The 25,747-nt window shown below is 34.4% G+C and overlaps 1 protein-coding gene across 1 annotated transcript in view; it reads right to left on the bottom strand.

The window, feature by feature from the left end:
- Positions 1 to 1,748: 1,748 nt before the first annotated feature.
- The window catches only part of LOC150093235 (bcl-2-related ovarian killer protein homolog B-like), a 79,482-nt gene continuing 55,483 nt past the window's right edge, over positions 1,749 to 25,747 (bottom strand). The window contains exon 2 of the mRNA XM_090413942.1: positions 1,749 to 1,999. Coding sequence (XP_090270068.1) covers positions 1,886 to 1,999 — 114 coding nt within the window. The 3' untranslated portion in view covers positions 1,749 to 1,885. The remainder of the gene's footprint in view (positions 2,000 to 25,747) is intronic.

Genomic DNA, 25,747 nt, shown 5'->3' with positions numbered 1-25,747 from the left:
TGAGTTTACGGGACGAAAAACCCGAGTTTCCGGGAGAAAAAAACCGCTAGCCCGGGCCAGAGATCGACTAACTCGGGAACCGGCCGAAAAAAGGCTTAGAAAAATTTCCTCTAGTCGGCGACTAGATTTGAACCACCAAATCCTTTCTTCATGCGGTCAAGCGCTGTAGAATGCAAACGCCACTTCTACTGAGCTAACAGAAACATAAGACCTTAGTTCTTATTCCTCCTTACCTTTTATGATGCTCAACAGTTCATGACCAGATTTCTCTTTTCGGACTACTACTTAATCCGTAGCCTTTTCTGGCAGAATTATATCACTTCAGTATCACCCTCGGTTTCAAAAAAACTTCGCGTATTCTGTCCAGCTACGAGCTCTGTACAAATGTGTTCAGTCTTTGAATATTGTTCTTACATCTGGTGTAAAGCACTAAAAATTTCTTTTTTATGAAGTATTCCCCCAAAGACTACAATTCCAGCTCTTAATAAAGGGGAAAAAATCAACAGATCCCTGTCAACACACGCCATTTATTTTCTATAGGCATTGCATCTCGTGTGTATGCTTGACGGATGATATTTAAAAAAATAAAATAAAATAAAATGACGTATTTCAAAAACGTTTTTTATTTCATTATTTTAATGCAGAGTGCATTAAAATAATGCATTCAGTATTTCAAAAATTCTGAATCCTAGTATGAACTGGCCTGTAGTCGACTTATTCGAACGACCTCTACGTTGTTAGCTGTGTATATTTATATATCACGTGATCATGGTCTACGAATACTTTTGGAAACAATATTATGTTTCCAAAATATTTATTTTATTTTCTATAAAAAAAAAGTAAAATAAAGATAACAATTTGCTTCACAGTTTATTAAGAAAACCTTTCAAGAAAATACTTCTCATATTTCGAATTAAATTTCCTTTTATTCTTTCTCGTGTTTATTATTATTATGCAAACAAGCACCTCCTGGAGTCGAGACTCATCGAGGGATTATTTTTATGATTTTCTGGAAGACTTCTGCTTCCGTTATCAGTAGGAATTTTTTAATTTGAATGCATTTTTATCCACAAAACATTCGCCCTTTGAACTATGTTTCACATTGTCTTTTAATGTAAATATTCAAAACAAAAAGATTTGAGAATATACACTTTATATGCAGGGAACGAAACAAAATGATCGAGGTAAAGTGCGGTTGAATATTTTCTAGAACTCAGCCTCGGCGGGATTTTAGAGGGAAATAAGTGAAGAAAAATGAAATATATTTATCCTTTAGTTATTCTTCTTAAAATGAAACCATATTCCTTTATAAATATTTAGTAGCGAAATTCCATCGTTTGCTTGTGGCAATGAATCAGAAGCTGAAAGATGTAATTATATTTTGCAGCGTATCCAAAGTATGTTATTCCAACGAAATAAATGCATTTTAATGATAAGGTTCAAGTACAACATTTGTCATCGGTTTATCAATAAGAATTACGTCGCTGTTTTCTTTTGATATCAGCAAAGAATTTCAGAAAATGATATAAGCTCTTGATATATGAAATTATTATTCCCAATGTCATTTATAAGCCTGCAGATATTAAAACGTTTCGCTTATTCTTAACACGCCATATTTATAATGCAGTAGAGTTCGTCTGCTTTGTAGTAGCCTATGGCTGTGTCCACATTACGCAAACGACTCATACAACGATGGGGGGGGGATGCATTAATAGAATGATAACACATACAAAACTCTCGTTAGCAAGTTTAGTGGAAATAAATTAAAACACTTTATTTACACATGAATATTAAACATCGGTTTAAATACTCTTACTGACATCAAACTGATTACACAAATGTTAATCTTCTCGTGAGAGCAAATTATTCGAAACACGTGCAGTTGTCAGGAGAACCAGTAAACGAGCACAGCCGCCACAAGAAATACGATCACAGTAACTGTAGCTGCCTCCATAATACGAACATTAGTGGATTTCTTGAATCGAGTTAACATCGTTGCCTAAAAAAATAAATAAAAACAGTTTTAATATAAACAACTTAAAATATTTAAAATATACTTAAAATGCTTTGAAAATGCAGTATACTTGAATCCTATCAAGACTCCAGTTTTGATTAGTGTCTCACAGGTATAGTTTTGTATGGGAAATTGTACGATTATAAATTATAAGCAGTAAAGAAAATTTCCTACCGTCAAATTTTAGGTAGAAGACAAAAAAAAAAAAAAAAAAAAAGCGGAATCATTAAAAAAATAATAATAAAAAAAAGGTTAAAATGCAGGTTTTAACATATTAGAAATTAAATGGCATCAGTATAAATAAGTATGGAAATTATTCTAGCCTTCCCCTTCCTCCTTGCTTTCACGCTTCGTAGCGAAATTGCTAACCCCCCTTCCTGTATTTTTGTTGACTATATTTCAGTATTAATTGTTTAGTGGCCATTGAAAAGTGGCGAATTTTTTTGCTAGTGTTGCCCTTAATGATGCTGGTGAAATTCACTGATTTCACGTTTTATCTTTTACACTTTATTCGTCATTGTCATAAATCCTATTTTTTTTGGGGGGGGGGGAAGAGTAGAGCCTTGTTTATTGTTGTTGCTCACAGACTTCAGCAACATTTCTTCACATGTTATTCTAAAATAAAAATAGAATTTTTACTCGACTGAAACAATTTTATTAAATTGGCAATAAGATTTTTATTGCCAATTGATAAATTAATATTAAATTGAAGGGAGGAGATGGGGATTCAAGACTAGTTAAATGACAGATGAGGCTTTGCATATACAGGTTAGTAGTATACCAGGCGCTTTTAACCAGATGGAGATCAAGATAAGAAATCGTGACGTCATTGGTTGTTCAGATGATGACGTCATTGTGTGTGTGACATCATGAGTTTGGAATGTTTGGAATTTCCCTGGGGCAGATGTCTCGTCAGTTCTTGTGTTTTGGTTGGCGTTTGGAATTGTGGGTGATGGTAGAGATAAGGATTCGTGGTGTGATTGGTGGGACACTTTAAACCAAACAGGGGTGGGGTGAATGGGGGAAGCGACGTCCGTGTCGTGGATGTGTATTGTTTTGAGTTGTAGATAAGTAAATGGTTTGTGTATGGCATTATGGCGATGGGTAATGATAAGCTGGAGTTTGGAATTTAGCTGGAGGCTCCCTTCTGTCAGGGACACCACGTGGTGTGATTGGTTCGCGTAAAGCATTGTGGGTATGCTTTCGAAATAAGGAATCGTGACGTTATGTGTTTGGAAATTTCTGGGGAACATATGTCTCTGTGACATCACGTGGTGTTTTGGTTTGCCTATGGAATAGTGGGTGATGTTTAAAGATAAGATATCTTGGGATTTTCCCAGGGTGACAAACGTCCGTCATTGTCATCAAGTTTTATATTTGGTTGTCTATAGATGGCTGTACTAATTTTCCAATACAGTTTGGGGTATTTCTTTCCTGTTAAAATATAATGGGAATTCATAGAGCATACTGATAACTTTGGAGGAAAAAAAAAACGTTTTTTTTTTCTTCATCACGTGGTGTGAACCAATCACACCACATGATGTCCCTGACAGATGGGGGGCCCAGCAAAATTCCAAACTGTAGCTTATCACTATCCATCACCCATAATGCCATATGCAAACCATTTACTTATCTACAACTCATAACAACACACATCCACGACACGGACGTCGCTTTCCCCATTCATCCTGCCCCTGTTTGGTTAAAAGTGTCCCACCAATCACGACACGAATCCTTGTCCACTAATATATCTTCCTTTTCCATTCAAAACAATAATGTCACTTATTTACAACTAACAAATGACGTCACTTCTCTGCATCTGATATCAACACACATCCATGACACGGACGTTGCTTGCCTCATTCACTCTACCCCTATTTGGTTTAAACTGTCCCACCAATCACGACACGAGTCCTTATCTCTACCATCACCCACAATTCCATACGCTAACCAAAACACAAGAACTACGTCACTGACACATCTGCCCCAGGGAAATTCCAAACGTTCCAAACTCATGATGTCACACACACAATAACGTCATCGTCTGAACAACCAATCACGTCACGATTCCTTATCTTATCTTGATCTGGTCAAAAGCACCTGGTATACTACTCAGTCTTAGTGTCTCAGAGAAGAACAGTATGAAGGGTGTTGCAAGGTACTCTGCAGTAGTCAGTTATTTCACTTATATATACAGTAATATATACAGTATGTGGCGATCAGCTTTTACTCGGTTGTTATACATTTCAAAAAATAGATTTAATGACTCCAAGACCGAGATAACATATAAAGATTTTAATGATAAATACTACTAGTTTCGGCATATAGCAGCCTTCTTCAGGTATTTATAAAGGAAAGGAATACTAATAAACATTGAATTATTTAAACAAACTGGAAATTACAGGTACAAATTGCCTCACATAATCGATACATAAAAACGTTGTGTTTTTCAAGTTGTTCCAACTGGCGTGCCATTGTTTGTTGCAATTGTGCGTGCAAGTTCACGTGAACGCCAATATTGAATAACTGCAGCATGGCTATCTGGGATGTTATAACTTAAATTATTATTTAAGTGGACCGGGTTCAGTAGGATTTCTCTTGATTCTACGATTTTCCTTTCAAATTCATCTTCACAGCGAAAAATATTTTCTGATCTATTCCAGCATACAGAGTGGCTTTGTTGGTCATCATTAAGATTATTTGAAAAAAGAACATGACTGGATAACGCAGTTGCATGAGATCTTTTGTATGAGATGTCTCTCTTATGCTCTTCTATGCGTTGTTCAATAGATTTGTTAGTTTGACCAAAGTATGGGATATTGCAATCACACCACAATTTATATACTCCAGGGTACTTAAGGTTGTGATGAGTAGGTTTTGGATGGCTGATTAGAGAGCGGATTTTTGGAAGTGTGGTGAAGAAGGTCCTGATATTATATTTTTTAAGGACTTTAGCTATTTTCTTAGAGACTGTGCTAATCTATGGAACAGAGATGCTACCTTTAAAATTAAGAACAGTAACATTATTATTTTACCTGCAGATAAAGGCAACTCTACGGTCATCCTCAACTCTGAAGATTACCACAACAAAATGCTTCAATTACTTGAAGATAGTTCAATATATTCAATTCTTCAGGAAGATCCTACAAGAGAATTATAAAACCGTACAAACAACTTGTTAAAGACTGCGAGTGAACTTCCTCATAATATTCGCCTCTCATTACGCTCTCTACATCCTCTTATCCCACGCATCTATGGAGTTCCAAAAATTCATAAAGAAAACATCCCTCTTCGCCCAATTGTGGAAGGAATTGATTCACCTACATATAAACTTTCAAAATATTTAGCAAAGTACCTCAAGTGTTTCTCCAATAAATCTTCATCTTTCATCAAAAACACCACAGATTTTGTTTCTCATATTAAAGATATTCCCATCGATGATAATGATATTCTAGCTAGTTTGGACATTATATCTTTATTTACAAACGTTCCTACGGACGAGGTACTTACATTACTACAGGATAAATTATCCAAAAAAATGTTCACTTTATTAAAGCATTGCATTCATTCTGGTTACTTCAGATATAAGGACTCCATTTACCAACAAAAACAAGGCCTGGCAATGGGCAACCCTTTGTCCCCAGTGTTAGCTAACATCTTCCTTGAAGACTTTGAAAAGAAAGCCATATCTTCCTTCTCATTTAAACCAAAAGTTTGGAAAAGATATGTTGATGATATATTCATTATTTGGAATCACGGGCACACAGCTCTCACAGATTTTCTTCGTCATCTAAACATCCAACATCCTAATATAAAATTTACTGCTGATATAGAAAATAATAACTCTTTACCTTTCTTGGATGTTATGCTTACACGATGCTCTGAAAGATTAAAAATCTCTATGTACCGAAAACCTACGCATACCAATAGATATCTGCGTAATCTTTCTCATCATTTTCCACCACAAAAACTTGGAATTATATCTACCTTAGGACACAGAGCACGTTCTCTCTTAAATGAACAAGATGAACTACAAAAAGAAATGAATCACCTCACTCTTATTTTTAAACAAAATGGATACTCTGAAAAAACAATTAAGAAATTTCTTCTGAACCCTCCTAAGCAGTGCACAACAGAGACTATTAATTTTAAAGGTAGCATCTCCATTCCATACATTAGCACAGTCTCTAAGAAAATAGCTAAAGTCCTTAAAAAATATAATATCAGGACCTTCTTCACCACACTTCCAAAAATCCGCTCTCTAATCAGCCATCCAAAACCTACTCATCACAACCTTAAGTACCCTGGAGTATATAAATTGTGGTGTGATTGCAATATCCCATACTTTGGTCAAACTAACAAATCTATTGAACAACGCATAGAAGAGCATAAGAGAGACATCTCATACAAAAGATCTCATGCAACTGCGTTATCCAGTCATGTTCTTTTTTCAAATAATCTTAATGATGACCAACAAAGCCACTCTGTATGCTGGAATAGATCAGAAAATATTTTTCGCTGTGAAGATGAATTTGAAAGGAAAATCGTAGAATCAAGAGAAATCCTACTGAACCCGGTCCACTTAAATAATAATTTAAGTTATAACATCCCAGATAGCCATGCTGCAGTTATTCAATATTGGCGTTCACGTGAACTTGCATGCACAATTGCAACAAACAATGGCACGCCAGTTGGAACAACTTGAAAAATACAACGTTTTTATGTATCGATTATGTGAGGCAATTTGTACCTGTAATTTCCAGTTTGTTTAAATAATTCAATGTTTATTAGTATTCCTTTCCTTTATAAATACCTGAAGAAGGCTGCTATATGCCGAAACTAGTAGTATTTATCATTAAAATCTTTATATGTTATCTCGGTCTTGGAGTCAGTAATATATATATATATATATATATATACGTATATAGATAGAAGATAGAAGAGCATAAGATAGATATCAATATATCAATATATCAATATATAATCATCAATATATATATATATATATATATTGATGATATAGTATCAGGTTGTTATATCAGATATGATATAGTATGAGATAGGCATACCATTTGTAGATGACACAAAACTGAGATGTGTTGTGGATAGAAAAGTGGGAATATCTCCTCCTTTTTTGCAAACACTGAAGAGTGTTTGCAACAAAGTGTGTGGTTTGCACTTTGGAACAAGGAGATGGGATGCAGTCTGCTGTATTAATGGAAATGCACTGTAAGAGTGGAGGAAGCAAGGAATTTGAGGGTGATTGTGGATAGGGGATTATAGTTTAAGGGATACAAGGACAGTTGAAGATGGCATGGTGAATTGCCGGAATAATGAAAAAGACACTTTGTAAATGGCCTTTTCATTATTCTAGCTTTAATTTTAATTCTGTTACACTTTAATCAAAATTTCCAAATAAAAAAAAAATCAACCAGGAGACTTAGTGAAATGAAACAGCACTGAGAAATTATTTAAAATACTGTTTAATTCTTCCAGTATTTCATCCCAGTCACTGAAACATCTTCAGGAAGTGCAATATGAGGCTTGTAACATACATACATAAGGTTAGCTAGTTTCAAGTAGTGCTTGAAATGACAATCTCTCCTTTCTTAGTTCCTGGTGTATAGAGAGTTCCCTGTACCTGTAAGTTGGCCTACTATGGACAAACAGGAAGATCAAGCACCATCTGCACAGAACATAAAAAATGCATTTGTAGTCAAGACTGGTCAATCAGGCCTCGCAGACCATGCTTTACGTACGTTTCATTGAAAATTGATCAACATCTCCTACCATGATCCATCACAGTAAATTTAGAAGAGAAAGAGTGTTTTTTAGAATTTGTGGCTATTTTCAAAACTCAACCTTGCCCGAATAAATACTGTTGCATAAAACTTCCCAAAATATGGGAAACACTAATACACTAAATCTCAGTTTACATCCTAGGCCACCAGCAGGTGCCCACAAAAGGCACCCAACCTAGTTGGGACGCTAGTCTTGCATCCACGTGTTTCACTTAGTTTTGTGTATATGTCTTATACACAAAGTCTCATATTGTACTACCTGAAGATCTTTTTGTGAATGGGATGAAATAGTGGAGGAATGAATTAAATAGTATTTTAATTGTTTTTCTTTCTGTTTTTCTTCCTGAAATTCATCACGGAGAGGGTCTTTATGTACAGTCTATCATATCTCCTACTCTTTGGGGGTGGGAAACTCAGTGTTTGTGCATTTGTTATTTGCCATCCTACTGTAGCAAATCACTGCATTCACTAAACATTTTTCATGTAAAATTCTTTATCACTCTTGCTCTGAATACCCTTATGCAGCCTCTAGGGATGATCTCGTGTTCTCCTGTTCATCCACTCCTCTGTTCAGTATACACCTACCTGATAAAGATTATATCGTATAGCTGATGACCGAGACAACGTATGTCTCGGTCATCAGCTTTTGTCTTTCTTCTCCTGTTTGCTAAGTTATTTAAACCACACTGCCTCACCCTCTCTTCCTCGATTACTTGTTTGTGGATCCTTTCCATATGCAGAATCCAGATCTGCACACAGCATTCTAAATACTGTCAAATCAATGCCTTATTTCAGCATTCTCCTTTAACATGGTAGTAGTCTTCTGTATTACCTTCAAAAATATCATTGTTTCACTGAAGCCTTATTTGTCATCACACCCCAGATCTCTTACCATCAGAACTCAACAAATATGCTCACCAGTGGCGAGTAGATTTTGCCAGCTAGTGAGCATCTATAGACCGGACAAAATCGAATCTTTTAAATTTCTTCTTCTTCTTCATGTAGCTTCCTCAGTGAGAGAGGGTGCAGCACCGTGTCCTTCCAGTTCTCTCTCTGTTGGTGGCATTCCTTTTTGTTTCTGTATAGACATGTGATCCTGTCCATTATCTTATATCTTCAAACCATGTCCTTCGTTTTTTACCTCTTGATCCTTTTCCCATATTTTTCCTTCTAAAACTGTTGGTATCCTCTGTCCTGCTGAACCTCTCAGTACATATCCTGCCACTCTCATCTTTCTCTAGATCATTTCCTGTAATAAAGATCTCTGTGTTCTCATTTTTAATTTAAATAAAAAAATTTCCAAGCAACGATCATTGTTTTTACTGTTTTTCCTATTCTTATTAATTACGGACCTCTCCTTGGAACAGTACTCAAACGAATGAAATGTCAAAACAATGATGCAGCACCACCACCACTGAAATCACTTTTTGAAACTTCTATTAACTTATTGGGAAATATCATTAAAAATGGTTGGGGGAGTTGTCTTGGGCAAGTATGATTTTTGTGTGTGGTGAGTAGGATTTTGCATATTTTTTGAGCCCCGCCTACCACCTCAAGTGCAATTCTAATAATGTAGTAACTGCTATAGAAAAATATAATCAACATCTCAAAAGACATTGAGTAACAGATTTTAAAATGGTATTCTCTTAGAGGTGCAGAGAATCTCACGATGATCAAAGAAACCATCACGATAGACATTGTGTGGCCTTGAATGTATGATAAAGTAATAAATTTGTTTAAAATCTATCATTATTTCATTTTAACTGGAATGCCATGCATATTACATTATATGTACAAATATTTACCAGTATTGGCTTCAGTCAGAATAATAACAGAACAATTTATATTCCTTAATGAATATATTAACATGTTAAAGGAGCTCAGCCAAATAGTAGTTAATTGTGAAAATGTTTCCATTCCTTAACACTTTCATTGCCAAGCTGAAAATTGGAATTTCGTCTGGTGGCCAATTTTTTTTTTTTAATTTAGTTAGCGATGTCCACGCGATAACGCGTGATCGGCCGTTTGGTGAGAGCTCGCATCGCGCGTATCGTTCATTGCCAAGCTGAAAATTGGAATTTCGTGTGGTGGCAAAATTTTTTTTTTATTTTTTTATTTAGTTAGCGACGTCTACGCGATAACGCGTGATCGGCCTTTTGGTGAGAACTCGCATCGCGCGATATCGCATGATTGGCAATGAACATGTTAAAAATTACATCATTTGCCATCTATGTAACCAAAAATAAAACTTTCACCTTAAAGAGTCTTGAATTAAAAAAAAAAAAATAATGACTTAAGTAGCGATAAGTTCCGTATGAGAGAGGACATGAAAGATTTGATGGAGAAGGTCAAGAGTGAAGAGTAAGAAAGTGAAAATAGTAAGTATTTTCACTTTTACTAAAATAAAGAGCCAAAAGGCCTTCATTTCAGCGATGCACAATTATATAAATCAAGTGGATATTAAATCCAGCATTATTTCTGGATTCACCAATAAAAGGCGAATATATAGATGCCGGCCTGATTAGTGTATCTGCTCTCCAGCCAAAGGCTGCGGGTTCGAATCCTGCCGTGGGCATGGATGGTTGTGATTGTCTTTTGAAATATTAGTGGTGGTGGGCGGTAGATAGCGTGGTGTAATTGTGGTCAGTCATAGTTGGTGGATTGAGTGGTGTAGACAGAGTTGTAGAGTAGGTTCCCTCCCTCGATGAGTCCTTGGACTCCCTGGAAGTGTAACGTAATAATAATAAAAGTATGGAAATGATTCTAGACAATCAAAAAAAAAAAAAAATGCGAGTTTTCTGGCTTTGTGGACTGTTTATACATTATAATTTGTAATTATATCGTGTTACAGTATAATTTTGCCTAATTATGATACTACAAATGGTTCACTGAAAACAAAATTCAGATCATTGATAGATACGGTGACCATACGTCCTTTATTTCACTGCTCTGTCCTTTAGATTTTTTTTTTTCTAAAATGGCCATCTTGCCCTTTATTTTGTGAATTGATTATTGGCGCCCAGCACACGGCCCATAGAAACATGAAACTGTCATTTCACCGGCACTCGCTAGCGAAAAGATCGAAGAATGGAGACAAAAATGACGAGTCCTGCCAAAGTAGATGGGTTGAAATTATTAAATATTTCACAAGTGTCTTTTAAAAGCATTTTAAAAATCGTTGAATTTTGTTCTCTGGATCTAATGCCCCCACTGAACTTTAACTGATCCATATTACTGAACAATTTTTGAACCAGTGGAAAAAAAAAAACAATTAAAAATCAAAATATTGAAAGCATGCATTTATAAGAAAGGCAACTTTGACATGAATTGGATACAGTTTTATGAATTTTTAAAACACAAACCTGATTTATCAAAAAAAAGTTCATTCTTGTGAAAAGTGTCAAAATTAAATTTTTTTAAAGTAGTAATATGATTGTTTAAAATGCTATGTAATGCTTATATTTTATAATAAATATTATAAAGCTTTTTAGTTTTAGTGAAAAATAAATGCAACCTGCTTTTCTTATTATGAAACAATTTCTGATTGGTCCTTTATTTTCTCCAAAAAAAAAAAAAAAAATGGTCACCATATTTATAGATGATTTAAATCAAAACATTTGAATAAACTATTCGGGTACTTTAATCGTATATGATTTACAGATTTCTAAATACCAAATTTAAATACTATCTATCCGCGAAACAGTATTATGAGTCGTATGAACAAAAAGGAAGCTGATGTATGTTATGAATTTTGCAAAAATCATTTTTTAAAAAAATGAGTTGTTTTTTTTAGCCAGTAGTGCATTTTAGAGTCTCCGTTGCTCAGTTGGTACAGACGATCTCTTTAGTCGAAGAGACCCAGGTTCGAATTCCTTCGTGAATTGCGTGTATTCTCATGATCGATTTGCCTATATGCGAGATGAAAAATCCGAGTTTCGGAAAAAGACATTTTCAGCCGCCGTATGTGATCGACTATTTCATCTTCAACTGAAAAAGTCCACACAAAAAAAAAGATTCCTCTCGTCACGACGAAAATCGAACTCCGATCTTTTCCAGAAGAAAGGCACAATGGCCTTCAATTAATTCCTGTATTTCAGTTGGTGATACACCTGAAATCCTTTGGGTGGAGGTCTTGGCGAATAATTCGAAATCCTACTCAACACGTTTTCATCTCTTTTACACACTGCAAGGGCGAATCCAGCCTTGCCATTCATTAGCATAAACGTTTAACCGTTTTTGCCAACATTTACCGTAAAAAATTTCGTTAAGCCTAATCCTGACACTGAAATGATCCAACTGAAACCAAAACTGAGGTAAACTGGCCTAACAAATTTTAGTAAAGATTTTGTATACCAAACTTCATTAAAATTCCTGTAGCCTGTCTGGGGCTTTATTAGAATTTCGAAATATTTTACCTCGTTTTTTCCTCTTTAAATAATATTGAAACGAAAAATGAGAACCTATAACATAAAATATTTCAGCACTTCAGGAAAAAGATATTAGTCCAAGCATTACAGCAACAACATACGAAGTGTTTCAGTATACACAACACTTGATCAAAGACCAGAGATAGTAGGGTATGAGTTCTTAGAAAAATTAGGGAGGCAAACAGATGACATAAATCACAGAATCATACTGAAGATATTGAGAAAGAACGTGACACTGTATGCATTATAGAGAGAATAGGTGAGAAGAGCGAATCTAAGGTGGTATGATCACTGAAACAGAATAGGAGATGGCATGAGAAATCCCCAGAGGAAGACCAACATCTAGGTGGATTAATTCAGTCTTCTAGGGCACTTCAGAAGTGCCTTAGAAGACAGAAATAAGATCTAACGATATTGGACTTCGGAAAAATTGACTAATTTGGAAGCAAACTGTAAATAGGATAGAAGAGTTGTAATAATAATGTAAATGTTTCCTATAGTACTATCACTGAACTGTCTATAGCTCATTCTAAAAATAGCATTTTCTGAATACGAAAAAAAAAAAAAAAAGATTACTTTAAATAATCATTCACCAGATCCACCGTTGATGTTATACGCCCATAAACGTGTCTGCTCATGACGAGAATCGAAGAAAAAAAGATTTAATCTTTTTTTTTGGGGGGGGGGAGAGTTGAGTAGACGATTTGAGAATAGACAGTACGCATCGCATACGACCTATGCCTGAGCATCTGCAGTGATCGCCAATAAATGATACCCGTGATCTCCTTTAACCCGGCTCGGACAAACGAAGTAGCGCTCGGTCCGCCCGAGCACTACTTCACTCACAGCGGCCGTGATTCCCGAGAGCTATAGGGTATTCCCACCTTATGTGACCGCTAATTCCTAAGTAGAAATAGAAAACATAACACAACATAAATTTAAAGAAATGAATTTTAATTAGGAAAAGATTTTTGAAAAATTTTCTAGTGTTTTTTTTTTTCCTTTTTCTTTTGGAAACTGAGAGAGAGAGAGAGAGAGAGAGAGATAATGTCTCATACCTTCATCTTAAATTGATTCAGTGTTTGCGCACTTAACTCATTCGGCAAACGAGTTCCACGTTCCACTCACCAACCATTCTTCATGCAAAAAAGTCATGCCGCACTCTTAATGCACCACACCTTTATGCAACTTCCAAGAATCACCTCTTGTCTGTATCCCCTTCCCTCCTTTGAAAAATACCCTGGGTATCTATCATATCTCGTCAGCTTACCTCTTTATACTTATATGTCTCAATCACATCACTCCTCCCCTATATACCAGACTCTGCGAATTACATTCCTTTAGACTGTCTTCATAGTCAGTATTTCACAAAATCGATACTGCTTTTATTATCCACCTCTGAACCTTTTTTTTTCCCCGAGCTTTCTTCTCGCCTAGAAACGCAAGCGATCAAATCTTTCAATGGAAAGGCGTATTATTTCAAACACATATTTTGGAAGAAAAAGCTGCTAGGAATATTTTTCTTCAATCCAACCACTGCAAATGGTTGGATTGAACACAAAATTCAGATCATTTATAGATACTGTGGCCATACGTCCTTTATTTCACTGCTCTGTCCTTTAGATTTATAAATATTATTTTTTTCTAAAATGGGCCATTTTGTCCTTTATTTTGTGAATTGAAATAGTAAAGAAGGGACAGAATGATTTTACAAGTTTTTCTGTGCTGAAAACCTACTGTAATCGTGTATCAAGTAGCACTTTCTGGCTTGATGAACGTCTATGGAACGATTCTTGTAAATCTTCGCTTACAACGTTTCAAATTCGCTCCCTTAATACTCAGGAGATTGGTCAACCAATCAATGAGGGATCAGTTCGCTTCTACATCAAAACATTCAAAGTAACCCACAGTTTTCCCAAACTCACACTTTTTTCTCTTTCATTAAAAACTAATAATGAAATTTATGATGGAAATTAAACTTGCTTGAAGCTAATGCAAGAATAGAAAAATAATTAAGAAATAAGACTGAATTTCCACCTAATCGTAGAAAGGAGATGAAATTAAAAAAAATACATAAAAGGCAATTATGCGCATCTCTTATTTCTTTGAATTGTTTAGAATAAAAAAAGATATCTTGAAGAAATACAAACAGCCAAAAAGGAAAAAATGGCATTGTAAAAAAAAGTCAAGATTCGGAAATGTCATGACGTCTAAGCTTTGCTAACCGATAGCCTAAATTATAAATCGTGTTCTGTGCACGAGCCAAGTATCCATAGTAACCAGTTGTGTCTTCCCACGCCTAACAGTGCAATTCGATTAAGAATTACCTGAGTTCATGCAGATGTAGCATTGAATGTTGGGTCTAATTTAAGATAACCGGGAACCAGATTAAAAGGAGTAATTGTTTGCCTGAGGTAAAGAATACCCGTGTTGTTCACTCTCTCGGAAAAATTGATTGCCTTCGCATTTCTTTCTTACCCACTGCTTAAGCTTCATTCTCAACTAGTTCATACAACCACCTCTAGTATTAGGAAATATACGCGAATAAAATAACAAAAATATTACTCACGCTCAGAGTTACATAACATAAACACAGGTGGCGCCATTTACAGATTTCTCGTGAATAGAGCAGACGAGAAATTAAAGTTATATTTAATGTGCTAAAACTCCCATTACAGGTTGGCTGTTACTCATGTTTCCCTTTTTTTTTTTTTTACAAAATTTAAGTTATTTATAAATAAAATTTGAGCAGTGGTTTGTTAATAAATGAAAAGGGGAGGATCCATTTTTTGATATCAACGTTTGTTTCGAAAAATGCAAGTATAATAATACAATATAATTGGGAATTTTTTAATAATACCAATTAAGAATAATTAAGTTTAGTAATTTAACACTTTTTGCTTTTTTTATATTGCATTATGCTCATAAAAGTTTGGAGTAAATTAATTCAAATTACGTGTGTCGCTTAAAACTTTTGTTTTACAGGTAACGGTTGTTAGCTACAATGAGAATATATGATTTCAAATATAAATAAATATAAATAAATAAATAAATAAATCTAGAAAACATAATTCAAGAATGTAATAATTTCTTAAAATGGGATCTACGTCCAACAATATGGAATAAAGAATGTACCAGGAAACATCAGTATTAACTTTTTGTTTTATACAAGATAATTGGTTGCAAGATGACTAAGCATTTTTAAATATGCCTATGTCATCGCCACGAAATCCGGTTTTTCATTTTGATTGTTCTTTTAATAAAGACCTGACTGTGCGTTACGATTCCAAATGTCAGAAGAAGGCCAGTTTTAGAGTGAAAGACTATCTAATTTTCTTTCCAGCAATTTTTTTGTTTTCCTATTTCTTAGAATATATACGGACAAACTAGATTTTTCCTTCACTAGTTTAATTTTCTTTTTATTATATCTTTACGTTAAATGCTCTTAACCTTAGGATCAGTGTTGGATTTAAAATCTTGACGACAGTAGGTAGTTTTCGGAGAGTTCCCCCTCTTTATTTAAAATAACAAATTTTATACATATTAAAGCAATTATATATAATCAGTGGCGAATTCTCCATGCTTGCTGCGCAAGCTCATTAATTGAGAAAGAAGTAATATTAATAATAAATTGTTAATTTGTTATTAATATTTGTTAATAAATGCATGCATTTATAAGCATTCCATTTAAGTTTTTATTTTTGTAGACAGAAGACGTCTTAAGCTTGCGTGGCAATAATTGAGCTTTGCGTTGTGTATCGAAGGCCAACGCTAGTCAAACTACCTTGGCTTGCTCGGTTGTGGGAGCATCCAGGTCCTCGCTTCAGCACTCCCTCACGTCATCTCACCCTGTTGCTTAAAAACATGGGGCATACGCAGTCAAAATAGCTCTAGCCAGCCTTTACAAGCATGCGTGTTGCTTGGGAAAATTAAGCTACAACCAACTTTTTAGGACGATGTTATTGACCAGTTCATAAAGAAAAACGTAGGGTAGAATTTGTATTCAAGTAGCTAAATTGAGAAAGATAGAATATCATTTGTAAAATAAATATTGCATTTGTATGATTAAATGTACATAAATTTCTAAATACAGGTAATCCTCGTATAACGCGGTACTTATACAACGCGGTCTAAAATTGTAGTAATCCTTGTTGAACGCGATACTTATACAACACGGTTCCGATAAAAACACGGTCTGCAAATTGTAGTAACCCTTTATCTTTTCATATATTTTTCACCGCGTGACTTAAAAATCAAATTTTATCTTCGTTAAATTTGTGTCTGCCTGTATCCCGCATGTAATTATAAGTAGCGAATTTATATTAGGGGAAATACCCTTTAGCACTCATGTACCTTGGAACGTTTATTGTTGAAAATTGTCCTTGTTTCTGCCAGGAAAGTGCATTAAAAATCATAAGTATGTTCATCTCAAACTGAGCACTTTATTTTCTGGTGAGTTACATACAATATGTAATGCTTGCTTTTTTGTGTAAAAAAATATTTTTATAGTAATGGCCACAAACTGCAACGAAAGGGGAAAACTAACATTTAAAACAAAATTAATTGCTCTCGAAGAAAAATATTCAAAATCATGGATCGGTTCAAAAATGGAGAAAAACCAGGAGATTTTGCAGGGACTTTGAATGTAAATGAATCAACAATTCGAACAATCAAACAAAATAAACATAAAATCCGAGAAAGTGTTTATTGCTGGGGCAACGATAAGTGCAAAGCACGTTGCTCGTGCACGCGATATTCTAATGGAAAAATGGAGAAATCTCTAATGATTGCGATAGAAGATTGCACCTCAAAAGAAAATTCCTATGGATGGAAATCTTATTAAACAAAAAACTCTCAAAGTTTATAAACATTTATAGTGCAAACCAAGTGTTCAATGCGGATGAATCCGGGTTATATTGGAAAAAAGTGCAAAAACGCACCTATATTTCGAAGAATGGAAGATCAGCTCCTGGATTCAAAGTTTCCAAAGATAGAATTACTCTACTGTTTTGTAGTAATGCATCAGGTGATTACATGACAAAACCAGTGTTTATTAACTGATCCTGAAATCCTCGTGCTATGAAAGATTAAAATATACACTATTTTATTTTGCCTAAAACATTTATGCATTACGTGCAATGAGGTTTAACTACAATTTGTAATTTTTATACTATGTATTTGTTTCATAGTTTATATGTTTTCTTAACTTACATGAATTACCTGAATTAAAAAAAAAATATTTTTTCTTGGATATGTCATTGTTGTTTATAAATTAAAAAAAAATCTCGGAACATAACCCTACTTTTTCTATGTGATCTGAGACTCGCATAACGCGATTTATATAGCGCGACATTTCTGCAGAACCTAACATCCGCGTTATACAAGGGTTACGTGTACATAGTTTTAAATGGTCGGTAATTCATTATTCCGCTAATCAGACTTCAATCACACCTCTCACTCCCTGAATGATAACAAGAGCAAGCGTGAATTTCAAGACCAGCATTCGCCCCTGTATATAATTATATATAGAAGTAGATGATTTCCATATCAGACGTGGCCAAGATATGTTCTGACATGTTTCAGTGAAAACAGCCGTGTATTAATTGGATTAATCTGCTGCCAGTAGCCACAGTGAAAACGAATACTTGTTTTATGGTTTTATAGTGTCGTAAAGATGATTGATCGTTATTTAGAATAAAGCGTTGACATCCAGTTTTCTGCGAAGTTCGAAAAGTCTCCAAGTGAGACAAACAAGCCAGCCAGGCTCAAATAATGTGATGAGGAATTGTTAACTGGTGCTAAAAGGAAACGGACCATTTTTAAATTTGGATTCTTGAAGAAGTTTCAGAAAAAAAAAAAAAGTGACATGGCCAAGGGTATATCTAAAACAATGTCATTCTCCAGACAGAAATAGTACGATTTTCATACAAGATTTTGAAATATTCAAACTCAGATCTTTAAAATATTTTTTGGTAGTGTTTTTTTTCTCTCTCGCCTCAGATGTCATCGTTCTGTGAATATATATATATATATTTTTTTTTAAAGTTACCCTATTATAGATGATGACACAGTTGGAAGAAATACGAGACATGGACCGCTTCGTTGGAAAAAACATCTGGAATCGAGTCTCATCATGAAGAGAAGATTTTTTATTCTTCTCTCTCCATGACGGAGTTACAAAGATAAACCGGAAACCGGAAGTTTTTCATTCCTCAAAAATAGGCCAATTGAGAAAATGCACGTAAACAGATAAAATCGTGTAGTGAGTGGATGGTGGACAGTACTGCAGATAGACTCGGGGAGTGTACAGTGAGCTCCTGCGATAAGCTTTCGCACTCCATGGAGTCAGAGGACTCCCATGTAGATAATGGTAATTACTTAAATTGACATCAAAAGATTGACGACTCACTTTGTTATTGTTTATCGTGTGGAAAAATGCAGGTATAGAGGGAGCTTTACACAAAAAGGCAAATAATTTTCTCTAGAAGCGTCGTTGTTGCTAGCTCTGACCATTTCTTGACCTGCGAACAATACCTCGTTGAAAGGAAGAAACTTTCAGGGGCTAGTCATTGAGCAATGACGTCAGTATCGTATGCGGCCTATTTTAAAATGGATGATGTTAAAGGGGTTGTGTCATTTTTACGACAAATTATTTCCATTAGAAAACAAAATAAATTAGCTGAGGGTTTTAAAAAAATGTGCAGTATTTATTTATTCGTTAAGTAAGTGAAGAAGGATAGTCTTCACTTACTTAACATAACATAACTTACTTAACACAAGCAGAAGAAAGAGAGGTATAAGAGAAGAAGAAGAAGAAATAGCCATACAATTTTATAGGATTCTCCCCCAAAGCATCCAGCAGCTTCATGACTTAAATTACGGGGATGAAAAACCTTTGTTATGAGAGAAGGTAAAGCTATAATAGTATAGTTAATTCTTTTGTAGTAATTCTTTAACATGCCTAACACATTACGTAAAATAACGTCCAAAATAAAGACTTCTCTTTTCAGATGAACTCTAGAAAAACTACCATATATGTCGGCGTATAAGATGAATCAAATACTACAGAAACCCCCTCGAAATCATGGGTCGTCTTATACGGCGAGTATAAAAAGAGAAGTTAATTTCTTGGATGAACATTTAGATAGTTACAATACATCGTTATATAAGAAAATAAGCAGTGTTTATAAACAAATCAGATCAAGTTTTTGTTACATAAATTTATTTAAAATATTACAATAGATTTAAGTCTTAAAAAAAAACAAATAATAATTATTAACTTCAATTTTCATGTTAATTTTCTTCATCATCTGTTGAAAATAGTTCTTCATATTCATTGTTTAAAGGATCGTCATATGGATCCCAGTTCGAATCCGGTGAATTGATTTCGTTTTCATCGTCAGTGTCCCACAACAGATCATCTTCCGTACCATCCATAAGATTAGAGATACCGCACTTTTTAAATGATTTTATTACAGTCTCTACTTTTACTTTATTCCATGTTTTGATCACAAAATTGTACAACATATCAAGTGATGCAGCGCGCACAGATCCACTGTTTGTAAATGATTTTTCACCAACATCCAATTATTTCACTCTTCTCGCATGTGATCTTTAAATGGTTTGTTCAAGAAGACGTCTAGTGGTTGCAATATAGAAGTTAAACCATCTGGAATAACAGCAATTTCTGTGTTATTTTTTTCTAGAAGACTTTTAGTATTCTCAGTTAATATCCCATACTAATAAACTGCGTTTCTTCATTATATCGCCTGGTCGCATGCTCCACACATTTTGTATCCATCATTTCACACCATTTTCGTCCATCCATCCATCCATCCTTTTTCGTGAAAATATACAAAAACATCTGAAGGAAATTTTATCTTAGGTTTAGTTTTACGTTTGAAAATTGGTTTTAACTTGGTTCCATCAGCCAAACATGACAACAGAACCGTAAACCTTGTTTTTTTATGACCTGTACTTCGAATTAGCACATTCTTACTACCTTTAGAGTCCTCTGTTTTATTGCTTATCATATCAAAGGAAATTTATGTTCTTGTCTCAACTGAATAATAAATTTATTGAAACTGGTAAGTTTGTGGTCAAGATCTGCTGGGAGTTTTTGAGCAATTTTCGTTTTTTGTCGTATTACCAAATTTTGTTTGTTCATAAAAACGATTACATCATCCTGAAGTAGCTTGAAATTCTATACTTTCACCCGGATTCAATCTTGACCATTTTAATGCATACGCTCTAATCTTATTTCTTGTAGTCTTTGTTCTAATACCATTCTGCAAAATGATTTTCCAGTTGCGGCCATCGAACGATCTCCGTGTTCATCGCACATTTTTTCTTTGTCAATTTTTTTAAAATATCTTATTTCTTCCTCCATTCTCTTACCATCTTCTCGGTTATGTCAAGCTTTCTTGCAGCAGCACAGTTATTAGTTTTCTTTGCCATTTCAATTACCCTTATTTTAAATCGAACTTCATACTTTCTTCGTTTTGTTACTGGTTCCATGATTTTAAATGATAACAATTTTAATAATCCTAAAATTAAAAATAAATGCAAATTTAATAATTAATTAAAAGTGGGCTAATCATTTAATTAGGGTAATTCGCGTAAATATTAAATCTATGCTATGCAAATAATAATAATAATAATAATAATAATAATAATAATAATAATGGATATGCATAGATATAAAAATAACGGATATAACAACCATACCTAACGTTGCATTAATACAAGAAAGAAAAAATTGGGGGGGAGGGGTCCTCTTATACAACCGACATAAGCTTAAAAATTAAAAATAGCCTAAAATTTAGGCCTCGTCTTATACGCTGGTCGTCTTACTATACGCAGACATATACGGTAATTTAAACACTACTAACGCAAATATCTTTTGGTATAGAAGTGTTTACTTGAATGGTTTGATATAAACGGCAGCTGCTTGTCATTCATTTTTCATATCTGTTACGTATGGTGCGCCTTTCCTTCTTTTCAATATTGCTAGATAGCGTTGAAATATACGTTGTAGAGAAGATCTGTCTGCTTATAGCGGGAGGTTGATATTAATTTCATATTGTCAGATATGTTCAGATGGCAACACCCAAGAGAATAACACCATCAGATGAATTCAACTATGATGCAACAGAATTTTATCGCAACTATCACAACTTGAGAACAAAACTGTACAGATCATGTTTCTTAAAGAGCATGACAAGGTTTTTATACACTGTCACTTAACACACACACACACACACACACACACACACACACACACACACACGCACGCACGCACGCACACACACACACAGTGATGAAATGATAAGTTTCCGTTTTTATCTAAAATCTTAGTAACAATAATAATAATAAAAGCTGTACCCTAAAATTATATTAAAATCTTTTATTCACAAATCTACTGTACGCAGAATCTACTGTTGCCATGGAAACATGACGTCAACACGTCTTGGTCGACAACTAATAAAATACTGTGTACTAAACTCTTCACTGTGCGAAAATGCACGTGCACACCCACATGCGATTACTTATTTTAAGCGCTTGTTGAATGCAATATTGCAATTGTTCAAAACATCATCTAAGACTGCACGATAAAAGCATATTGACGTCGTCGAAGCCTAAATGTCATCCGAACAAACAAAAGTTGATTATATATAGCGAGAAGCTAACATGATTTCTGCGTACTAATTCCCCCCCCCCCTTTCTTTTCATTGTGAAGAGCAATTCCTGAAGGATGAAATCTGCTGTGAGAGGATTTTTTTTTTTTTTTTTGTCCACAAAATTATTTCTTTTAAGTTCTCACTGAAAATGGCAGAATTATTTTTGTTAAAATTATTTTTAATTTATTTTGCTCGTACATTACATTACCTTGTTGATAATTAAAAATACAAGAGTCTTAATGCACATTACATATATAAAAGTTATTAAATTGTTAAGAAATACAAGTTAAATTTTCTCATAGGCTACATAAAGCTTCTGATATTTTTCAGATATGCACAACGTACATTACAAATGCGCCACCTATCACAAGCAAACTCAATTATTCCTTTTTTTTTTTAATTTTGATAAATTGTTTATAAATTGAAAATAAAAATAAATAAATAACAAAAAATAAAACAATGACGAGTTTCATAAACAGTTTTAGCCAAACTTTCGACAGATTATAAATTAAATTAAAATCTAAAATTCATGGAATAATAATAATTATGAAAGCAGTCGATTGGTGACAATATATATATATATATATATAAGTTTACTTGTGATTTCCAGTTTTCTGAAATTGTGATGCGTAGCACAATATCAAACGTAGGATCTTCCAAGCACTCTGCCACTGACAAAAATGTAGATTCATCTTCCGACCGTGACTCTTTAATCATACCACAACTTTATGTTCCGTAAATAGAACCCATTTTCTGACTTTCAGCAGATGCCGTTGGTTTTAAAAGACGGCCCAGATATCATAAACATAAATTGTCTTGCTGGGATGCGATCGAAGTTGGGTTATTTCACTCATACTAGGGAGAGGTGAAGCATTTGCTGTCAGGCGAATATTTCTTGGACTTCTTCGTAACCTAGAGCACTATAATCTGAACATGTAAAGGTTTAAAATAAAATTCTAAATTTTTCAAGTTTGTAGATAGGTTGTCATGGTAATTATCTCCTTCAAGAGTCCTTTGTCTCGCACTCTTTTCGTTTATAAATTTGTCGTTCAAAAATCATAAATTAAATTTCCTAAACGAGTCTGTTTTGAACTTATCAGTTTTGTAAGTTGTACATTTGAAGATGAACTGAATAATAAAATAGGGAACGTTGCGTGCCTTTGATTTGTTTAAAAAAAAAAAAATGAAAAAAATCAAATGCTGCGTATGCAAATAGGCTTCTTCCATACTAGAAGGGTTTTAATCCCCAAACATACACCCGAATTACTAAAGAAAGAGTCACACGGCTCTTTCTTTAGTGTATATTAAAAAGATCCAACATTACTTCAAAGCCGAAGTTTATAGAAATTTCAAGTTCCGTAAAATTGCTAAGGCAACTCCAATGCCGATGGCTGTATTCTAATACCAACTTTCGTAAGTTTCTACAAACATTCGGCTTTGAATAAATGTTGGATCTTTAATGTCCACTTTTCCTATGTAATGATACATCAACATGCACATATTTCAGACCAAAATACTATTCAAACTTATGCAGGGTCCTGCGTAACATATCCACATTCACTGATGAGATCTTTGCAAATATGGTCTTTCAGTTCATTAAGTGTTCTTGGTATACCTTCCCTCATACAAATGATGGGAATAAGAAGATCAGGAACACAAAGAATTGGCGTTTTCCGAGAAATAGGAAAAATAATTCGCAGTAGAAGAAACACTGTTTCAACGGGAAGCTTACTTTCCTTTGCTGTTCGATATGTTATGAGACGTTTGATTTGTTACTTCGAAAGTAGCATTAGATATGTTAAATCAACTGGTGATTGCCAGTCTTTGTGTGTGTGTGTGTGTGTGTGTGTGTGTGTGTGTGTGTGTGTGTGTGTGTGTGTGTGTGTGTGTGTGTGTGTGTGTGTGTGTGTGTGTGTGTGTGTGTGTGTGTGTGTGTGTGTGTGTGTGTGTAAGAAAAACGAATGGTTTTGAATAATCGTAATTATCCTGAAACGTCTTAATACCCTTTTAACCAAAACTAAGGTGGCTATAAAAAAAAAAAAATAATAAAAATAAATAAATAAATAAATACCAACTTCGGATTTCTCCCTTCCAGCGCGAAAAAAAAAATGGACAAAGTAGCTCTAATGCATTTCATATACTTGAAAAAGGCGTTCGTTTACCATTATTATTATTATTTTTTTTTTTTAGATTCCAGACATTCTTTGGAATCAATTCCAGACAATGTCTAGCTTCGATGTTGCGGATAGGAGTCCCTCGCTGTCGGCAACAACAGAGTATTGGACTAATCACCAACCGTAGCTATCAAGTCCTTGAGAAAATGTGTATGGAAAGCAGATAAAACAAAACACGCAGACCTTTCTCTTTAACTCTATTTTAACTTTGTTCGATATTTACATAAATTTTTCAATGCAGGTAAAAAAAAAGAGCTTGAAGCAATTTTCAGCCAGGATTATTTAGAGTTCAAAGTTAAGGACTTAAGGTGAGCATATTGTGACAGTCCATCACGTGTATTCACCGACTGGTTTGTTTTACAGGAAGAAAACCTCAACTTCTTCTGAGACCGGATTATTCATCTGCAATTGAGAAAAAAAAAAAAGAGAAAAGCTAAGAACATGTTCCTGACCAGCTTTATGGAATTCGAATTCAGGTGTTTCCACCTGAAGAATTTAATTATGCTTTTAGCAATATCTCCAATCGTCTTAGTCGTATTTTCTTCCGTTGCTTTTACACTTGGTGAGATTAGAGTATCAGTGGCAAATACTGGAATGAGACAGGAATAATTTGAATTGATACGATTTTTAAATACAGCCATATAATATGCACAGAAATCGGAAAAAGTAATCACTTGCGAAGTTATTTTTCCGGATTGAACGAAAGAAAGGCTGAAATAACTCGTTTTACTTCAATCATCCTTCGAGTATAATCAATCATACAAGAATTTAATTATGCTTTTAGCAATATCTCCAATCGTCTTAGTCGTATTTTCTTCCGTTGCTTTTACACTTGGTGAGATTAGATTATCAGTGGCAAATACTGGAATGAGACAGGAATAATTTGAATTGATACGATTTTTAAATACAGCCATATAATATGCACAGAAATCGGAAAAAGTAATCACTTGCGAAGTTATTTTTCCGGATTGAACGAAAGAAAGGCTGAAATAACTCGTTTTACTTCAATCATCCTTCGAGTATAATCAATCATACAAGAATTTAATTATGCTTTTAGCAATATCTCCAATCGTCTTAGTCGTATTTTCTTCCGTTGCTTTTACACTTGGTGAGATTAGATTATCAGTGGCAAATACTGGAATGAGACAGGAATAATTTGAATTGATACGATTTTTAAATACAGCCATATAATATGCACAGAAATCGGAAAAAGTAATCACTTGCGAAGTTATTTTTCCGGATTGAACGAAAGAAAGGCTGAAATAACTCGTTTTACTTCAATCATCCTTCGAGTATAATCAATCATACAATTCGCGAAAGCTCTGGCAGAAAACGGGATTCAGTAGATCGTCAACACCGTTTCCCATTGTAAATATGGGCAAAAAAAGTTTTATATTATTTATCGAAAAGTATATATTAAAAACATGGCTATATCAGTGTCTTAAACACGTTAGTTTACACTTCACGCACGCAAAACAGACGAAACTCACAAAACCAAAACAGCAACTCATGACAAATGACAACGTTCAACTGGATTGCTTGACACAACCAATCACAGCCATTAACGACTTGTAGGTGCTATTATCTCAGCGCACACCTCGCCTCGTCTTCTGGGTGGTTCACAACCACTGGAACGCTAAGAGTTTGACCC

The sequence above is a fragment of the Typopeltis vanoorti genome, chromosome 24 (genome assembly GCF_054136105.1).
Source record: "Typopeltis vanoorti isolate ZY-2024b chromosome 24, IOZ_Tvanoo_1.0, whole genome shotgun sequence".
NCBI lineage: Eukaryota > Metazoa > Arthropoda > Arachnida > Uropygi > Thelyphonidae > Typopeltis > Typopeltis vanoorti.
The sequence above is the reverse complement of the archived record's forward strand: the minus strand, read 5'-3'. Positions and strand labels throughout refer to the sequence as shown.